Source organism: Atractosteus spatula, chromosome 12 (genome assembly GCF_055471065.1).
Source record: "Atractosteus spatula isolate fAtrSpa1 chromosome 12, fAtrSpa1.hap1, whole genome shotgun sequence".
In the NCBI taxonomy this organism is placed as follows: domain Eukaryota; kingdom Metazoa; phylum Chordata; class Actinopteri; order Semionotiformes; family Lepisosteidae; genus Atractosteus; species Atractosteus spatula.
This window is the reverse complement of record NC_142717.1, coordinates 3,386,749-3,407,828: the sequence shown is the minus strand read 5'-3', so window position 1 is coordinate 3,407,828 and position 21,080 is coordinate 3,386,749. Positions and strand designations below refer to the sequence as shown.

At 43.1% G+C, this 21,080-nt stretch overlaps 1 protein-coding gene across 7 annotated transcripts in view; it reads right to left on the bottom strand.

Annotated features, from left to right (window-relative positions):
• Positions 1 to 1,831: 1,831 nt before the first annotated feature.
• LOC148822556 (sodium bicarbonate cotransporter 3-like) overlaps positions 1,832 to 21,080 on the bottom strand; it is a 71,238-nt gene continuing 51,989 nt past the window's right edge. For 5 of the 7 annotated variants that reach the window (XM_088928620.1, XM_088928624.1, XM_088928622.1 and 2 more), the window contains 18 exons: positions 20,119 to 20,276; positions 19,609 to 19,696; positions 18,863 to 19,009; positions 18,449 to 18,552; positions 17,137 to 17,311; positions 16,195 to 16,328; positions 14,774 to 15,019; positions 14,376 to 14,481; positions 13,506 to 13,667; positions 12,918 to 13,031; positions 12,362 to 12,523; positions 10,844 to 11,095; positions 10,502 to 10,570; positions 9,633 to 9,806; positions 9,152 to 9,283; positions 8,080 to 8,180; positions 6,692 to 6,799; positions 1,832 to 5,940 (listed from right to left, as the gene is read on the bottom strand). In XM_088928620.1, coding sequence (XP_088784746.1) covers positions 5,859 to 5,940; positions 6,692 to 6,799; positions 8,080 to 8,180; positions 9,152 to 9,283; positions 9,633 to 9,806; positions 10,502 to 10,570; positions 10,844 to 11,095; positions 12,362 to 12,523; positions 12,918 to 13,031; positions 13,506 to 13,667; positions 14,376 to 14,481; positions 14,774 to 15,019; positions 16,195 to 16,328; positions 17,137 to 17,311; positions 18,449 to 18,552; positions 18,863 to 19,009; positions 19,609 to 19,696; positions 20,119 to 20,276 — 2,514 coding nt within the window. In that variant the 3' untranslated portion in view covers positions 1,832 to 5,858. Of the gene's footprint in view, positions 5,941 to 6,691; positions 6,800 to 7,595; positions 7,645 to 8,079; positions 8,181 to 9,151; positions 9,284 to 9,632; positions 9,807 to 10,501; positions 10,571 to 10,843; positions 11,096 to 12,361; positions 12,524 to 12,917; positions 13,032 to 13,505; positions 13,668 to 14,375; positions 14,482 to 14,773; positions 15,020 to 16,194; positions 16,329 to 17,136; positions 17,312 to 18,448; positions 18,553 to 18,862; positions 19,010 to 19,608; positions 19,697 to 20,118; positions 20,277 to 21,080 lie in introns of all 7 variants that reach the window. The other 2 variants (XM_088928625.1, XM_088928626.1) reach the window with 2 other exon arrangements.

Here is a 21,080-nt window from a genome sequence, read left to right as displayed (position 1 = left end):
AATGCACGACATTAGGTAAAAGTATAATTCCTGTCGCCTAGGACGACGTATTACTGTACTTTAATCGGGCCAAGACAGAATGTGAAGCGCTCGTTTAAAAACTTATCTTTTTGAAAGGTTTTTGACCCATAAAATCGTGTGTCGTATTATCACCCTTTTATACGACTGATGCGATAGCAGTGCTTAGAGCACCGATTAGGAAGACTGTATTAACGTGTTGGATTCAGTGAAGCACAGCGCAGTGCATGTCTGCATAGATTCTGAGCATCAAAATAAACGAATCTTCTCACTGCAACGCATTCATGAAGTCATGAGGAGGAGAAGGACAATATTTGTGTAAGCAGGTGCAAGAAGGTTTTAACTAACCTTCGTGAGTTCCTATAAATTCATGCAGCGATGGCGGAGTCGCGCGTTGTCCAAAGGCAGCTGTTACCACTGGATGAGCCTGCAGGACGGACTGCAAGCTGCACAGAACTGCTGCTCCGGCCACCACCCTCCTAATGGCCCGAAGCTATTGTTCTTTTGTTGAGTGGGGCAGAATCCTTTTCATTTTCGCCTGGTTTGAAATGCAACAGGTCAAATAACCTCGTTGCTTATGCTCAGTCAGCTCTCTCGCTGACGAAGCCATTTAGCATTTATTCAAGTCAAAATCCCTTGAGTGAACGGTCAGTGCGTGGTCAGTTAAACAATGATGATGCCACAACTTTGGAAGAGTTCAAGGAAGTAGCTGTGTCAGCATGCAATGGCTGCAAAGGAACAAGTAAAGGTTTATTCCAGGCTGAAAAGAGAAGAAAAACATTTCAGCTGTGGAGCCTTCTTCGGGTGCAAGGTCTTCGCCTCACACTTGAAGAAGGCTCCACAGCCGAAATGTTGTTTCTCTTCTCTTTTCAGCCTGGAATAAACCTTTACTTGCATCCAAAGTTAGTATACTTCTAAAAACATGCATCCACGAATACAGTGAAAGCTTTGATGTTCAGTATACTAAGCTTAAACTATGCAAATATACATCTAATCTAGCATCTACAAAATATATAAAATTCAGTAAGGCAATTTTCACAGTGGATATAGAAACTATGAATTCTTTTTAAAAAGCTTTGACCTCAATTTTATAATTTGGATTTCTGCTTGTACAGCACACCTGGACCACAGCCCAGATTTTCAAAAGCCGGTACATATGCTAACAAGCAAAAAGCATCTGAATGGATTCTGCCCAGTTTTTGTCGTTGTACAGAATGAGACCAATATAATTTTACATTCTGATCAAGATGATTTAGGTATACCTTACCTTTTAAAATCCTCAGGACCTTGACACCGGGGAACCAAGACCCCAGGGCTACCCTCCTAGCCGTGAGATCTGGAGCACCTGGAGAAACCCCCACAACCTTGGGGTCTGGATGAGCATGCAACCTCCACTCCAGTAAAATAAGGTTTAGGTTAATTTTTGCTTGAATATCTCTGGCTGACATTTAACCTGTTTGCAGATTGCTTACTGTGCATCTATGTCTAATAAATGACATACTGTAACATTTCTAAGATGTCTCATCTCGTACGAGACTTTAATTTTTTAAGAATTTCAACATTCACCCCATATTGAAATGATAAAAGCATTTCCTACTTTTGTTCATAAACACCCATGAATTTAATCAGTTTTTTTTTGTTTCAGTTCACTTTACTCTCAAGATCGGGGGGGGGGGAGATGAGAACTTTAATCTCTGTGCTCCCCCACATAAGAAACTCCACACCACATATCCTAGTGGCCTCTTTCCAGTACTCATTTTGTAATGCATTTGTAATTGAGTGCTTGCATATAAAAAATAAATCAAGGCAGTCATCTTTTAATAACATTTATTGCTTTCATTTAACAATTTAATTTACATTAAAAAAAATATTTCCCCCTAATGTTTACTGAACATATTACAAAGGCAGGATTTTATTTGAATTTTCACATTTAATCAGAACTAGAGTAACAGACTGGACAGCTGTGAACTAATTTTTAAAGAACCTCGCTTCAGATAATTACAAAAATATGTGACTCGTTTACAAAATCAGCTATTCAAATCAAATCGACGTAATACTACAATACTATTTGTTCTGTGATGTGCATTTGTACCTGCTACCAGATGCTATTTACAATGACAAGTGATATTACAGCACAGACCAAGAGTCTATATTCTATATCAGTCACACTGCTGACCTTATCATAGGTTGGATAACTTAAGAATTTTGGGGGAAAAAAAAGGCTAGAAATCATGACCCTACACTTGTTTTCAGAGAGCTAAAATGAATTACATACAGGATACCGACAGCTGCCAAAATTAAAATCATTTTTTTTTATAAAAACAAAATTTGCATGGTGAAGTGGACCTTTTTTCAACCTAGGAAAAACACAATTCAGTATTAAAAATACTATATAAAGAAGAGTAAAACATAAAAGCTGTGTTCCTCAGTAATGAATTTTAGGGTTAGATGAATTTTTGTATCGTGGTGATAAAAATCAACACTATGAAAAGGGGAGACTAGGTGCAACAACAAAATTTTACAATTTACACATTTTCAACAATTTAACTATTTACATATATTAACAGCTTTACATACACATACTTAAAACAATGTATATCAGATTTTTAACACCATATTGCTACTGTAGTATTAAATGTATCACATCCCATATGACAAACATTTAAAATGTTCCCATTCTTTCTGCTTGGGAGTGTGTGCATATACATGTAAAAAAATAAATCTGAAGAATGGAGACAGAATTCAACACCAATTTTAAATGAAACTCTGAAAAACCAAGAAAAAAGTCTGTAGATGCATTTTTAATATATTCATTACTGGTACCATATTTACAATGTGTAGTATTTGATACAACTCTGCGCAGTGTGTCTGCATTTGGAGCCATCCAATTAGATTGGGTCTCCTGGATTTCGGTCTGTAAGGTGGAGAAAGCAATGGGCTGAAATAATAAGAAACGTCTCTGATCCCAGAAAAGAAAACTATTAAGACACCCATCCTCACCAATTCCCTATAAAAAGGGGGAGAACAAGAAATGGAATAATTTCTAAGGGGTCTTCTCAATACTTTAGCGAGAGATCTTCTCTGATCTCTGGAGTACTCTACCTGCGCTGTGTACAGTAAAAATAATATTGGAAGTAAACAGACACCAAAAGCATACGCAAGACATGGGGTATTCATGTTTATTCTTCCACAAATAAAGAATCATGAGGTGAATTCCCCGGTATAAGATTCAGTCCTTTGGATTCAGCCTTCTGTTATCAAGGACTAATCGCTAACTGAGAGTTGTACCCTCTCCTGGATTGCACTGCCTCAATGCTCCTGTTTGGGGTGGCTGTATTTTTGTCTCCTGAAATACTCTTTTCCAGGTTATCCTTCAGTTCCCAAGTGTATTGGATCTGATACTCAGTGACCGTTTTTTACCACTTTATATTGATCTTATACCTGTCCAGTCCTCGTGATTTCGGATGCTGTGTGGCAGGTGACCACCTCACACTAATGTGGTTCATATTTAATGTTCCTTTTATTTTTGAGCCCTGTCACACTACTGGAACAGCCATTGGACTGCACTGATGAACACACAACTGTGGAGACTCCACTCACCCCGATTCTAAGTATTTTAGAAAGTCCTGCAGATAATTGAGGTATAAATTTGAAGTTGAATTATAGAATAAGCATTAACTGAAATTATAACCTACTTTCTCATATTCATTATTCATCAGTTTCTATAGTTCTTTCAGGGTCTAGATAATGATAGGGTCTGATCAATAATTTTTGACTTTCCACAGAGACTTTACATACATATATACATACAGTATTTTCTTATAAACACTCCATTTCATTAATTACACCACAAAACACACTACTGAACCTTTAAGGCATTATTTGTCAAATTTAAAGAGTTGGGCTGGTAATTAAGTACAACAAATAAATACAATTTACAGGATCGCATCTTACTTCTGGAAACCAAATTTATAAAATTATAACCAAAACACAGTGTTCAAAACATTACAATCCAAAGGCATCCAACCTGTAGTCTACACAGAAAACAAAAACAAACAGCATTTATTAGAAAAACTGTGTCTTATATTTGTAAAAGGGGGTTGCTATTCATCAGCTTTATAAATAAAATTTGGGAAATTATTCTGTGCAATTGCATTTTTACCAAAATAAAGAAGCAAAAACAGTAAACAGACTTGTTTAAAATACTACTCCACTCTCCAGTGTCAAGAACAGACAAAGAAAACTGAACAGGACAGGTGGAAAACTGAAAATGTATCCTTGATACTCATACAAATCCAAGAGGCTTCAAACAGATCTACAAAAGTAACAGCATGTAAATTCCTGAGATGTTTCTAACATAAGAAAAAGGTTACACTATCTCATTGAAGTGATGGTTCACATACCTAAAGTGCACTGGTACAAAGTACAAGAAATGTGATACAACTACAGACAATACCATTTTCATCTACTTTATCTTATGGCCTCTGACAATCTCAATGATTTTAAAATAAATAAAAACATTTAACATAATGATAAAAAAATCATCAATACAAAACAATCTAAAATATATACTCAATTACAGTGAATATTAAATTATATGTAAACTGTAAATGAAGGAGTTTTATTTCTATGACAGCAAATTTCAGCACTGCTCTGCTTCATTCTTGACGAAAAACTATGTTTTTTTAAATTATGGCTACTGTTACCTAGTAATTAAAATATTGCAAGAGAAAAGCATGTTAAAGGCATCTGATTATTAGATGAGCTACAGTTGTGCATGACACCTTGAACAGTCACGCAGAATCCAACTATACATAATGGGGTTCTCAAAAGGACAAAGTTCTTTGAGAACACAAATCAACACCAACTGCAGAAACCCAAGAAGGTCAGTTTCAAGTTAAATTTGTGGAACTGAGAACATGATTAGTTAACCCTTCCCAAGCTCCAAAGTATGCAGAGCTGTAATCTCTGGAGTCTTTTGTTAGCACGTTCAATTTTGAAAAAGCAGTTAGTATGCACTGAATGGATTATTTCTGTTATTCTGGAGAAGATACAGACCTCTCCAGTATACCATAGGTTACCTACGTATAGCAGCATACAATTCACACTAAAAAAAAAAAGGGTTTGCATTATGGTTTTTGTCAGGAAATCAGCTGTTTAAGGGGATGGGGACACATAGAAATAGAGGTGAAAATATTTTTGGACCTTACTTCAGCATTTACAGCCGTATTAAAACAAAATAAAAGAGCCGCGAACCACACTAGGAATATGCGGCTTTCTGACAGAGGACGCGTGGAAAAGCAAACTGCAACTCAGCGTCATCAATTCATTGCTTGGGAGACTGTACTGTGCATGTGTCACTGGCTACCAGAGATCAGGTTCTTTGAGAAAAGAAAAGGGTGCACAGATGACACTTAAGTGCAAAAGATCCCACAGCATTTTAAAGCACAAGTGTTCCTGCAAGATGTACAGTACTCCAACTTGTAATGTTAACCGGAACCCTGATGGGGAAAAAAAACCCTGCCTAATCTCGATGAGCACCTGAACACAAGGGCAAAACGTATTCACCTTAAAAGCTTTCCTCTGGAAATCCTCTTTACAAGTGAACAAACTGTAATTTCCAGAATCTGAATTTCAAGAACTCTCTAACCACAACACCACTGCTTCCCACTGCACTGCTGAATTAGCTACTTGGTTAGCTAGATTAACATAATGCCATGTGGAAGGAGGACTCTAAAATGTGATAATGGCTTAAAATTCTTCTGCGGCACTTTCCACTGGTCAGCGGCTAAAATGCGGCTCAAGTAGTGGCTTTCAAAAGCAACCGTTTTGTTTTGCTTTTACAGCGATGTCTCTGCGTCCACATATTTTCCTCCCTGATCATCTTCAATGCTGATTTTAATACACGCCATCTTTTCATTGCTGGGGGTGAAAACAAGAATGAAAAGGTTATTTCAGCCTTGAATGGTCACTGTTCAATGTGTCAAATGAAACAGAAATATGAGGCAAGCGTGAGAAAAAGCAAACAACACAGCAGCCTTATTCTGCGTGCATCTGGAGGCAAATTCTAAAGTTACTATCTATTGTTTCTGAACTCATGAAGCACCTGGGACTTTTACTGTAATCATAAAGAGAAGTCCATACTAACTACACCAGGAACATCTAAAAATATTCATGTTTTTAAAAATCTAACTTCCCTGTCCCTCTTCTCATTTTAAAGAGTGAGATGAGAATGGTCTTATTAATAACAGCAAGATGCAAGTTCCTAAGCTCTCACAAGGCATAATACACTGTTGCCTCATTTTTTTTAGATCTCTGCCTGCCAGATACACCCGAAAACAAGTATAAACCACTCAACATTCAGTTGTCATTTTAGAAACAGCATCTGTAATGCCTCTCAGTATATACTGTATACGTAACGCACGTAATATAACTGGTTTAATGGGAAAAACCACTAAATGAAAATTTTAACACATTTCAGCGAGATGCACACTGAATACTTCAGCAACCTTAGCCACCACATCTGCTAACGGTTTCAAGCTCATATTTCAGTTTCACGTTAAGAAAAGCTGCAAAAGAAACTTCAGCTCAAGGGCCCCTCGCCGGCCTGCAGGAGGAGAAGCGCTGTGTTTTCAGCAGAGGGCGAGCAGGCAGTTAGTTAGAGCTACGGTACCTTGCACTACGTTTCAGTACTTTGGCATTGTCGGCACTCATGGTAACAGCTTTCCACACAGCGGTTTTGGCCATTTCATCAGAAATGTTTACAACTGAAGGGTCAGAACTGAAGGGTAAACAGACAATCCTCGTTTTAGTAAGCAGTACCCCATATCACGTTAAGACAGTCTATTTAATACAAGAGTTACTCTGTGTCTGCCGTTAAAAATGCAATTTAACCCCTTGGGGAAACGCACGTAGGCCCTTCCTCATTCTGTGCTTTTAAATCAGTCCGTTGGTCATGACCTGCGGTTTACAACACTTTCCAACAAAGTTGTTCAACACAAAAATGACACGAGCTTGGGCTTGAAGGCAAGGTCTTTCCAGAGAAATGAAGGCTGAGCAGCAATAAGGTGTGTGTGTGTGTGTGTTCCTGCCCACGAATTTAGAAATCGACGGGGCATTTCTCCATTTTTCTCAGCTGTTTAGCATACCCAATTTAGAGTTTGCCTTAAAACTACAGCCCACAACTTGGTGAAGGAGTGTGAGCTCAGAGAAGCATCTTTTAGTTTTGGCTTCCAACCAATTTCTCTTCCGTCTGTGAGCAATGTGTTGAACAACTTGGTTGCAATATTAATTCCCTACGGAATTTTAGAGCCTGGTGTCATTCTGTAATGCCAAGCCAAGTTCTCAATTTGCACTGGAATGTAACAGAGTGCCCATTTACCTGCCTTTAACAGGAAATTAGGAACTCTGGTGTGTTTACTGCTTTATGACAAAAGAAAACCTGCAGCGTTTAAACGCACAAATGAAGCAGCACCCATTTTTAATGGCAGCTTGTTGTTATTAAAACATAGGAGCCATGCACATTAATTAACCAATCATTTTCCTTCATACGCAGGCCTTATGTCAGAAATAACCACCTTTGCTTCCTCATCCTGGGAACAGGAGTCTGAAACTATGCTGTCAGATCTGTTCAAATAAACGCATCAAAGAATAACTACAACAACAACAGTACTGCTGGACGTTTCATTATCAGGATTGCATTGCTATCTGAGAAATGGGATGAATTCAGAACACCTAAGAGACAATGCAATCACAATGTTTCAGAAGATTATTGTCCTTTTCAAGCTACTGTTTTTAAATTTAAGCACAATTTGTAACGTTTTGACATCTAAAATTCAAAGAACATGAAATCTTCAATTATATATGAAAAATACCCCCATAACATTTTGCAATTTAACAAACTCAAACTAATAAAAAGCTATAGAAAAACGCTGTACTGGTTACAAACTTGTGTTACTAGTATTGAATAAGTTCCTAAAGTCTTCTGTATGTTAAGTATACACAGCATGATTAATTAAAGAGGAATATCGATAATACCACGTAAAAAAATCCTTCACTTGCCTGCATTTGAGGGTCTTCACAGGAATCTTTAACAGATTTCCCTCTTCGTAAGGAATCTGTACAGATTCGCTCACTTCCACTTCAAGCATTCTCTCTGCCTCCTGAAAAGGAGACGAAAGAAATGTCCTGTATTAAACCGTAAGAGGAACCTTTGCACTTTTGCGTACCATAATTATTCACAAATCATTCACATTCTGAATTCTTTTAGATGCGTGTACATCTTTATCTTCATGTACATACTGTAACCAGCTTAAGACTATAACCGGTTATTCACTGAAGTTTCTACACTTGAACTCGGCTTGCGATCTGCATACCAGCCGTCAATAAAACGAGGTAAAACTCGAAATGCTATGAAGGCTAAATTCATACACAGTACACGTAAATTTCACCTGCTGAAAAACCACGCCTTAATCACCACGCTAACTCTAACAGATTGCAGGAATTTTGAACTTTTCAGTGACGTGCTTTGGTTCATGTGCATGTTGTGCAAAGCCCTCCTTCCTGCTGAAATACATTTAGAGGCCAACTCTCTGACACTATGTTCTGTTATCGGGAGGACAACGTGCTAATGCTGGGGTTAGTACAAGTCTACTAGTCATCAAATGCTTCAAACCTACAAATGGTTACACGTCATCAGTGCCCTGCTTGTTGGCGTGCAGGTATCTCTCGGAATCCCATGAGTACAAAAGTACAGTGTGAGACACCCTCACGCCAGCAAATCTGCTGGCTGTGCTCAAGAGTCCCCTCCAAGAGGACAGAGAAATATTTTCAGTAGCGTTTAAATAACTGTAGCACAACGTCCTCTTGTCTTCTCCCCAGAGAAATTGCACAATCACACACAAACATGAAAATGTACCGTGTACCCAGACACTTTGAAATATGAGCTAATAGCAACGCCAAGGGCTCAGGCACCATGTGCTACATTTACTAAATGGCAATAAACACGCGGAACTGAAGGAGTAATGAAAGCCCTCCAGTTCCCTTATTCCACATGGGATGTAACACAGGAGCCGAGGGCGCGAGTTCCGCAGTTCTTCCCGACGAAGGACCAGATGTAGGAAAGGCTCCACACCTCCTTCTCCTTCTTCTTCTTGTCGTCCTCCTTCTTTTTCTTGCTCTCGGGCATCAGGTCGTCCAGCCAGCTCAGCTCCCGCTTGGTGAAGCAGAAGTCCAGCAGCTTGCGGATGAAGACCAGAGCCAGCACCTGAAACGCACGGGGCAGGAAGAGAGCTTCAGGGACCGAGCGGCGAGCAGAAAACTATCACTTCCTCCACAGGGCATCAAACACCTGAACACCAGAACGCGGCCACAGGCTCTTCTGTTTGGAGCATTTCTGCCTGATTCTGGATTGTACGACACTATACATCCCCATGATAGTACCGCGGGAGTTTTCGATTTTCCAAATAGAAGAGCAGGTTATACATTTTCCAGGACAACCATCACGCCTTCACGTGGTCGTTCATTTTAGCGCTTCTTGCTTTTGCAAGAAGATGAAAAGCTCCAGACTGCACCCCTGTTGAGCAGGCAGAGGAACGTGGGGGTCTCCCTCTTACCATCATAGGAAAGACGACTGCGGCTGCCGAGGCCTTGATCACCCACAGGAGGACCAAGCATGTGAGCTGAACGATGGTGAAGATGTGCACTTTCCACAGGGGCACGTACCGCAGGTAGATCAAGTCGGGCTGGTGCTTTGCTGGCATGCCAAACAGCTTTATGCGATCAAAGAACTGTCCACAGACGGGAAAAAAATGAAATAAGAAATGACTACATCCACCCACCCATTATCAGAAAGCTCCTTACTCCTGGTAAGCGGTGCAGTAACTCCGAACCTATCCCAGAAGCACAAGCTACACAGGACAGCAGTCCATCGCAGGACGCACGGCGACAATTTAGAGACACCCATGGTAATCTCACCGTCCACACATGTGCTGATGGAAGACACCAGAGCACCAAAAAATCCACAGAGAAAATAAAACCTACACAGAAGGCAGCCCCGTCCAGATCAAACCCAGGACCCTGCAGCTGTGAAGAGGCTATGCTCACTGTCGAGCTCTACGTTTACATTTTCCAGAAGAAAAAGGTCTATTCCAGACTATCTGCTTAATTCGTGTAAGGTGCCTTAACAATCTCAATTAAACTCTATGTAACCCGGAATTCTCCCCCTCCCAAACTGCTACCTCAGAAACCAACTTATCTTTCTAGACATCCAAATCTACTTTCCAGCGTCAGCTAGGATCAGCTTAGCTGTGGCTTCCAAAGCACAGAAACTGAAGTGTTTCATTCATAACATAAGGATAGTGTACCTTAACAGAAAGCATACAGACAGTTTGCTAGAGACAACATGCCTTGTAACGTGTACACGGCTACAACAAAATGCATCACAATAATGTTTTGACGTTTCCCCCTTAATTTGTGCCCTTACCTGAATGCCTTTCAGTGAAGACGCACCCATGTAAAGAAAGACACCGTATAATACTGGCATGGGAATAAACTGAAAGGAAGAAGAGACAAACAGTTTTTTATACATTTTATACATACATAGGTGACCTAGTCACATCTCTCAGCCCAAGCATATTAAATGTTAAACAATGCCATCTGCAGCTTGTGGTTTGGGAGCCTTGCTTGTGTATTCCTCTCTTCAAATGAAGAATTAAAATATCAAAACTCCCCCCCCCCCCCCCCACTCCCACCACAATTGTTTCCCCCTCCAAAGCAGAGAGCTAAAGCACGGCAAGTCAAAACCATTCCGTCGGTCTCCGCTCACCTTCAACACAGAGGTCATGAACACGGACAGCCCCATCAGGACGAAGATCATGAGGCCCGTGACCCGCTGCTCCCGGATCCCCAGAAACTTGGGCTGCTCTCCGGGAGCCGAGCACTCCGACTCCACCTTCAGGCTGTTGACGTGGCTGATGGAGAGGACCGTGGCAGCCACGAACCAGGGCAGGCCCATGATGGAGCAGATCCCCAGCATCACGGACACCACCAGGAGGTCCAGGTGGTAGCCACACCCTTTCTGCGGCACAGGGACGGGACGGGACTCGTGTCAAAAGCGGGCTTCACGCGTTTTTGTAACGTCAGAAACCAGAGAGGTGTTTTTAAAGGGAGGGAACCGCAACGCTACTTTCACATTTCGGGGTTAGAAAGAATCGGCACTAATGAGTGACTTCCAAACCCCCGAAGATTTTTTTTTTTTTTGAACGCACACTAAAACACCATCTAAAATATCCCTGTAAATGGCCTAACCTACCAAACAAAATGGATGTACTGGGTATTCGGATTCCCCATTGTGACAGTGAAAGAGCTCTTTGTTTTACATCAAAACTAAGCCCCTTGCATTATTAATTCACATAAAACGAGGAACAAAGAGGCCTTCATAATTTTATTTCAGACTGGCTTATTACGGTAGGTGGGCAGAAAAAGATGACGAAGACAAAGGAGGAAGAAGGCTGGACTACAAGCCAACTGTAGGCCAAAGGGAGTGAGTAATGTTTCTGAACAAACAGTATATAGTATGAATGGCATTTTTAGCTCTCCCTGTGCCATTTATACATCTGTGATAAAAAAAAACATTCAGTGGGATAAAATGAAATCAAGTTTTGCAAAAAGAAAAGTACAATAAAGATCTAATAAAACTACTCCTATTACCTTTACATAGACGAGATCTCAAATTAGTGACTTGGGTTTCTATTTTTTTATTTTTCTGAACAATTTCTATTAATCTTGAAATAAAGTCATGACTAGGAGGGGACCGGTTGGAGAGACAGGAGCTAATTAAATAATTAAGATTGAGCCCTTAAGATGAGGAGAGAAACAAATCAAGTGGCCAGCAGCTGCAATACAAAAACTTTGCCGTACTTATTCCAGACGTTTCTGTTCTGTTCACACCCAAGTGTGATTTAAGGCCATCTCAGTCCTCAGTTTGTAAAACTGAATTTCTGGCTGCAGTTAAAGCATACACACACGAAAGACACTGTGCCTTAAGACTGCTTACGAGTTAATCGAGTTGCCAGTTACAGCCACAAACACACGACACGCAGAAGCAAGCAGTCACAGGAAACTTGTATCTGGCGCAGTCCACATGCACCCATGACGGAGAGGGTCAGAGGTCATTTTCATCTGGACCCGCCAATACGATGCTTTGACCCCGCCTGCGTACGGTGTCTCTATTGAGACGTTAACTCAAATCCCGTCCCGCAATGAGCAGCCCAAGACCAGGAGCCACGGGGCCCAAGAGGCGCACTCTGCGCGCGCAGGGGAGTCGGTGCCCGCGCAGGCTCACCTTGAGCTTGTGCTCCTTCCGGTTGATGATGACGGCAGTGATCTGCTGGTCCATGAATATGAGGATGGTGCACAGCAGGGCGGGGACCGCGGCCGCCAGCAGAGTCCACCAGGGGTTCTCGCCCAGGGGGTCAATCAGCCATCCTCGGTGCTTGGACGTGGGCTGGAGAAAGCAACAGAAGCCCAGGCTGAAGTGCGGGGGTGCAGGCACTTACTGTATGTTACGCTTACATGCAGCACAAGAGCAAACTTGACTGCGGTTCCACACTGGGGGAGTGGAATGAACGAGGCCACAGACGCACACTAAACCATCCGGAAAACTAGAATTTGACTTTTTTTTTTTGGCACACCTGCAAAATCTTGGGCTGGATTTCATTTTACTACATACTACCAATTGCTACTACGTGATGAGGAACACGTGCGTTTTTTCTAAAGACGCAAAAACACTTGCTGGGGAACGTTTTCGCAAGGGATAACAAGAACACGACTGAACCGCAGGAGCATGGATTTGTGGATACAGGTTTGAACGCCCGATTAAAACTGAAGACATTTCCTACCTCAAAGCGATCGGGAACGTGCAGTTTGGGAGAGGGTATTCCCACCAGATAATCAACAACTACCATAATCATTATGGTAAGAAACACAGCAAAATCACTGATGGTTGCGCGAACCTGGAGAAAAAGCAGAACACATGCACTCAAATTGCGAAAATAAAAGCTCTGAATTTGAACTGGAAATCATGTTTGCATTATCTAATGCGAATATAGGCAGCTTCTTTCCACTTCTATCTTGCTCCAAGTACCAGAATAAATAATGGTTTTCCTTAATACACCAGACACTAGAATGAATAGATCCAGCTCTCTCAAAACCAATCTTTACCGACATCCAGACAACCAATGCAAACAAGAATATAAAATAAAATAACTGTTATTCAAGTTACAACCAAGCATTCATATAAATATACATTTAGATTTACCCTGATAGAAGATAACAGAATGCAGTTCCCAAGACCAGAAAAAAAACACGCGCTAGCAAAATCCAAATTTTCCCCACACTGCCTGCAGATGCAAGCCTCCTGTGAAACCTATGGGAAGCCACACGGTAAGCCGGACCCGTGCGCTGCGATCCAAGCGGTGCCCCGTTACCTTGGTGGGGAAATAGCGCTTCGTCTTGAACTGCTTGAGGAAGGCCGAGAGGAAGAATGTGGTGAAGAAGAGGATGACGGACCAGAAGAGAACGTCGGGGATGTAGGGTCCATGGTGTCCACAGGCAGTGCCGACAAACTCTCCGTGCAAGCTCTTGCACATCTGTATCGCCAACAACTCGCGTTAGACCACACACAGAATAAGACTTCGTTTCTGCAGCTAACTACAAATTATAAAGGAGAATGTCTTAAAGCACTGAAACCATTTATTGACGGTTGAAACGCTTGATTTTTTTGTCTTCTGTTGACATTCTCTGCTTGACATGTCATTGCTTCTGGCCTTGTTATGCAACTATACCCTGAGGCGAAACGTCAATAAAAATGAATTAAAAATTAAATTTCAATAAAGAAACTTTTTTTTCAGGTTTAGGAGTGGAACATATTATTTGGAACAATCTATTATCTGGGTATTTTTATTGCATCCCGATATAGAACAATTGATATACCTCAAAATCATATATGGACTCTACTGCAAGGCTGCGATCTGTGACCTGTCAGATTTGAGCCAGAGTGCCAAGCTGCAGCTCTGTATCTCTGTGCGACGGGTGATGTACTGAGAGCAGCACAGCGGCGCAGTGGTTAGCATTGCTGCCTTGCAGGGCTGGGGCCCTGGTGTGGGTGCGTGCGTGCTTGCGTCTGTCTGTATCTGCCCTGCGATGGACTGGCATCCTGCCCGGGGTGTCTTTCACCTGGCACCTGCTGCGTGCCAGGATGGGCTCCAGCTCCCCCCTCCAGAACTTGTACTGGATAAAGCCGTTCGAAAGATGGATGGGTGGACGGCTGACACAAAGCCTGAGCGACAGACACTTACCGAAATGTTCAACTCGCTCCAAGGAATTGAATTTGGTGCAAATCCGGTTTTGTTCCAGTGCTGCAGAGTTTCAGCACTTGCATTGCTTGGTTCAGAACACTGACATCTACGAGACAGGAAAAAACCTTTAGGTCTACCGGCTCCATTTGATATTATAATTAAAAAGTAGGTTAGCGATTTTAAAATTGCCCAAGAACTCGAACTTTGCTAAAAGGTTAAGTCACTGACTGAGCTTCAGCTGTCAAAATCTATCTCCCATTACATTACACCAGAGCACTTAAAAAACTTAATTCCCCGCACAAGCACATCCGTTTCACTGCAATCTGTGAACTGCGGCTAGATCCGAGATTTCTACACAAGCCCCTACTTGTGCTTTAATAGTCGCGCGACTGGCTTACGTATAAAAGGTGAGGTTGTCCAGGTCGTTGTGCATGTTGACCGGATACATTTCTCCCAAGTGGAAGAGCTTCTCTAGTGCTTCATAAATAAATATAATACAGATCAGAGCAGCAAAGGCCTCTTCGGTGAAGCGGGTGATGTAGCACACCAGGCTGCTGGCGTCCGTGGCGACCAGGACGAGACACAGGAAGGCTGTCCACAGACCGATGCTGGTGCGCAGAGACAGGTAGGACAGCCCGTAGTCCCTGAGGGGAGACAGGCCTGGCGGTCAGTTTGGACTCGCTACAGCAGATCCGCTCGCGAAAAGAGCATGGTCACACACCCCCGCCCCCTCACAGTCTTCATCATTTCTGTTCCAAACCTGCAGACTGAACGAACAAACTCTGCACTTGCTCTCGTTTTGTGTGTTTATGTTCCAAACAGACCACTCATTGTTGATTTTTGTTTTTTTACACCGATTCATACCTAGCGTAAACAAGGGACTATTTAGGAAATTCGCCAAAACCTAACTTTAGAAGGATTCAGAGTAAGCATAATCAGTAGGGCTGTAATTTGAAAGCATCTAAATCTAACACGCAGGCCTTCCTTACTTTGAAACATTTGCCCAAAATAATCGCAGAAAAGTATAAATCTGGCATTTTTAAAAAAAAATCAGTACAATTGCCATTGGCAGCATCTAATCTAGCTATATTATTTGTCTACAATAAAGGTGACCATATGGCTTCCATGTTTATTGGGACAGTCTGAGATAGGACAGGATTTAAAAACGTATAAATTCAGCATGATCTTTTAGGAGATGAATAGCAGCTTTCAGCAGTTTTCAGGAATCAAAGGCAAGTCCGAAGGCTGCCTGCACATAAAAATACAATACAGCTGTCTTTATCCATAGCACCCACTAGGGGGCATGTTCACATCAGGGAAATCTTAAATAACACGCCATGGTCTACAAGGGGAAAAAGGAAGACGGCATCCAAGAGCATCTGAGGAGTTTCCTTACAGCAGCCTTTTTGTTTTGCAGGAATATCATAATTAAGTGAAAGAAACGTTTGCTGAACCGAAGGTTAATTGTTGCTTACTGGTAACACACACAGCAATTAGCAAGCGTCTCAATTTCTTAATTAACTAGCTCAGAAAAACGTTCCTCGAGCACGGGAAACGTGGGCAGAGGAAAAACTCGATTTTGAAGTGTACTATTACATCAACTGCTAAAGGGTACCTTGGGTTCAATGTACTGATTAAAAAAGCTGGCAATGGAATATTTTCCACGTGTAATGAGAAGCAGATCCTGAGCTTTCCACAACGGAAATAGGAATGAAGTGTATATGTAAACCGCAAATACAGAACGGTTTTGCAAGTACGCCGTTTCAGAGCCGGTCGTTTTTGTACAGACAGCTCAAATCATCCCTCAAAATGTACTTACTTGCAAAATTTGAATAAAATCTTTTCAAAAACCAGAACTGGTCCTGTGCTCCCCAATATCGTCAGGGGCTGTCCGGCGAACACGGAGAAGGCGATCCCCGTGAGGGAGGCTCCGAACAGGGACTCTATTGCACTCTGGAACCAGGGGAGGAAACGAGAGAGGTCAATGAGAGAGAGAGAGGTCACTGCTTCACAAAGTCTGGCTCAACATTAGATACCTTTATGGGACAGGAGCACGAGAAGTCGACATGCACATTTACCAAACGGAGGGGGGATTCCAAATCAGTCTGGGATGGGGGGGGAAAAGAGTTCATTCCTTTCAATGGCGGAATAAATAGGAAATCGCTTCTTTGAGAAAAGACCATTGTGGATATCCCGCTGGTGGTACACATCCCAACAAGTGGAAATACCTACTAGCACCAGTGAACACCTTCAGATACATTGTCGAAGTGTTGCTTTGAGTCGGAGGACAAGACGTTGTTGGCAGAGGTCCCACTATAATGCCGCCAGGAATACTTCCCTTTTTTTTTCCCCCGGGAGTAAAAATTTCAGGGGTGACGTCTGAAGTATCCAAGTGCACTCAGGAATGCTGAGCCACATATTTTCATAGGAACGTACAGCAACAAGGACCCCAGGAAAGACCACTGGAAGGTTCTGAAAAGACGCACGCCGTTTCGTCACAAATCGTCGAAGGCGGACATCAGTCAACTGTTCACTTCACCACAGGAGTGATACAACGGAGAGTTCAGATTACACAACACACCGAGGACAAAACAAGACCCCTACAGCTACAGCTAAAATCCTGTTCAGAGAAGAGGATATCCTGTTAACTTTTGCTGGCACAGGCCAATCACGCCCCTGCTGCAGCAAATCGGTGAAGATCACAAGACAGCGGAAACCATTTAGAATCACTCCGTCGGTCTTCGGTTGTGCCAGTACTCACTATGTTGCCTTTCGTAGCTTCTCCCAGCAGCCCCCCGAAAGTGATGACCGGGGACATGCAGGCACAATACAGGAAGAGGATAGAAGCCAGACACTGGAGGCTCAGAGCATCTTTGATATCAGTCCAGTAAAAGGGAGCTTTGCGCTTCACATCAAGGATCAAGCCACCAAACAGCCTGTGCAAACACAAACAAGGAAGCATGAAGCTTTAATAAAAGAATCCAGTGTCAGCTCTGCTGAGAGACCTTATCTTCACTGATCTTTTATTGATCCCATTCAGGAGACATTAGCAAAGGCAAACAGAACTTTAATTGGTACACTGAGGTATAATTACAGGCCAAGCACCCTGGTAATGGTCATAAAAAATACCACGCCTCCACATTATCCTTAAAACAGATAGCAGAAGAAATACTGAAGAAACGAGGCAATAAACAATTAAGGATCTATAATGCGATTCATAGATTGCATTATATCTAATTTTAGGAGATATTTCATACTTCTGTTTGATCTGGATTTGCCACAGCAGCTCAGCCCATCTAGTTTCACGCACAGGAGTTGTGCTCCTCAGTTTTTAATTCCCTGTCAAGGACATTTTTGGGCATCCAAAATGACAACCAGAGTGCCCAGCAGTGTGTCAGCCCCAGACAGCTCAGGCCACACACCCATGATATTGCAACTGTGGTTATTATGTACATAATGATTTCTTAATAAACCGACACGCGAAAGCCAAGTTCCCTGCTTTTGTACCTGAAAAGTCCTTTTCATCTTTTTAATACCTCTTTAATGAGGGTCAACTGTTCAACGTAACTCAGGAAAACAACGCCAGCCTTGTGTTTTCACACTCATCAAAAAAGACTTAAGAAAGAAAATCCCAGTTTAAAGCCCCTGCCTCAAGTATTTCTGACAACAGCCTCCTGTAGCTTAGCCCCAACATGATGCAGCACGTCAAATTCTCAGGAGGTGGCCGTCTTTTAAATCCACTGTTTCAGTTCAAACCGTGGGTCGGTCATTTGAAAGCAAAAGGAATTATTAAGGCCCCCAGAGGTTCTTCTAAAGCGCCTTTCGCCAGAGCCAGTCGTCAGGCCGTCACGTGTCAGAAACACTCGGGGGTCCTCCCAGCTGCGCAGGGAAGACGACGTTCACTGGGAGATCCAAAAGGCCACGAGGACACAGGGGGCACTGGTGGCTCTGGGATTTTCCAGTGGACAAGGGCTTCTGGTTTCACTGGGAGGTCAGGGCTCAAACCTAGCCCCCCCGATGCTGAAGCCCAGGCCTGGGCCGGGCTCAGAGAGCAGAACGAGAGCAGAACCCACCGGCCCGTCCGCTGCAGCTCCGGCCCCGCGTGGTGCTCCTCCTCCTTCGACGCCTCCGGCGTGGGAGCCGAGCCGTTCGGCAGAGCTGGAATCTTCCGCTTTTCCTGAAACACGGCGGGGACGCAGGGGTCAGACCCAGCTAGGCACGCGGGTGCGTGCCAGCTAGGGGCCGGAATGTTGCGGGGAAACGGGACGCGACACAAACCGCGCGTTCTAAACTGGTTTCTGTGCAAGAACAGACTTTCACCTGAATCACCGCTTTGGTCGGTCTCGTCTGCTCCGCTTGGCCTCCACGTGCACTTTCACTTGCTCTAAACTGAGATCCATCTCCCCTGAATGGCCGCTGTTCCAAATGGGTAAGGGGAAGAAATGCCTTCTAAAGAAGCAGCAGAAAGAGGAGCCCTCAGCTCTTACCTGGGACGGGACACTCTTCGGGGGCTCGATGCGTATGGTGGGGTCCCATTCCCCAGGAGGCAGGACTGTCACCTGGTCCAGGAACTCGTCTATGCCGGACAGAAGGTCATTTCTGTCTTTCGCCTTATAAGCAACATCGTGGAAAACCTGCAGGGAGGTCACGCGCGGTATTGTGAGAGGCTGCACCGATTTAATAAAAAAAAAAAGCTTCCAGCTCTGGGGTGATGTGCAAACAGCGGGAACAGCCAACCGTCGTGGGGTTCTTGAAAACTACACACTACAGAATCAAGCCATTTTGATAAATGGGAGACTACGATGGCTGGACTTTTACAATCGAAGAACGAATACCTAATGCAGACATTACTTATTACCTTGCTGAGTGTTTCACAGTTATTCAAACATTCTTCAGGAACGTGAATGTTCATTTTTCACAGCAGGGGAGGAAATATCACTAGCTAGATGTCAATATTTCATTATAAATTATTCTTTAGAGCATTTCTGCTATACGTTGCAAAACCTAGAACATTCCTTCATATAAACTATATTCATAAACTGCTTTTATAGACATCGGGCACATTTTAAATGCTCCGAGAAGAGATTCATTTTTTTCCATAGATTTCGCAGCTGGATCATGCTACAGGGTAAATTTTCTCACTACAGTGTAGTAGCGTGTGCTGATCCCACACAATGCCAGCAGGTCAGGAAGCCTGGGAGTATCCGACTTTCACACCGGGAATATAAATTACCTCATCGGTCATGAGAGTGGCGATCGATCTTCCAATCTCGTGGTACTGCGGCCCTTTGCCGAATGGACCCAGCAACAGAAACAAAAACCTGCCCGCAAAAGAAAAGGCAAATGTGTTATTGTCAACCCCAATAAAGCCCAGCAACCCTGAAGCATTTCTAAAATCTTCACTGTCTGAGAACTGCACCCTCTGAGGATTGCTAGAGTAATAAAAGCATCTTTCAAAACAAGAACTTCAATCTGCAACCCCATTATTCCCTTACAGCACGTTCAGAAACGCAAAAGGTTTGCATCTCTGTGCACCCAGCCTTTAACTTTTGCAGACTGCACATAACTGTGGTGTTGCTTTAGCTCTACCACATCCTTTGAAAGATCGGAGCAGAGCGCAGAACAAAGAGACAGAAGGACACGAGCCCGGCTCCGGCCGCAGCTCAGCTTCCTGCCACAAGATGGCAGCGCATCACAGTTCTGCCTCGGGTCAGATCCAGGCGCCCGGAGGCAGGCGGTGTACCTGGTGGGCACAGGCACCTCCGTGAGGCCTGTGAGAAGCACCGCCGGGGCCAGCCTGACGAAGGCGATGATGGGGCGCTCCAGGAAGTCGACCTCCCCCACCAGCACATTGGAGGCCTCTGCTCCAGGAGGGATCTTCTTCATGAAGTTCATGTCAACCTTTGAACAGCAGAAACACATTGTTCACTACCGGCCAGAAGCCACAGGCGCTCCTCACTGCTTCTGTCACCTGGTGACACTCCCCGGGTGCTGAATGTGCACGGGAAAGCAGCATCTAAGTTTCTATAAACTGGCAATCACCCATAGGGCTTTTATCAACTGATGAGGAGACTCCGTACAGTATAGCTTTATCAGAACAGACTCCTCTCCACGGTTCTGTACTTAAGTCTTCTCAGAAAGGGGCCCACAAAGTTCTGATGCTGTAGGAGGGAGACGGTTACACACTACAAGCGAGGTCCTGCAGCAGGAAAATATCTTAGCTTCTCAGAATAAAATGGCTGCAGAGGAGGTTTTGGAAAGACAAAGAGCTCATACTGCCAAATACAGCATCAAAAAAGCTCGGCTCTTGTGCCGAGTAAATATTAAAACAATCTGGAAAAAAATTACTAAACAAACGCCCAGAACGTAAAGAAAATACAGAGCACAGTCCCACTAAATGGACACAGAATAATCTTACGAGAGACAGCGATTCATTCATCACAACAGGACCACAACAGTTACAAAACAGGTATTTCAATCAGCGACAACCTTTGATTTGCACATCAATTGTAACAGATCTGCTCAGATTCTCAAGAAACCTAAGTGGCAGAAAGGTTACAAAATCCACCACGGTCAAGCACTGTACAATACCAACGCAATGGAATGAAACGCAAATCTCGGCGAGGAAGGAGAGCTTTCAGAACATCAAAGGTTCAGCAATTTTCTTTAGTGGTTCAGTGTTAAACCTTAAATTCAAATACAAGA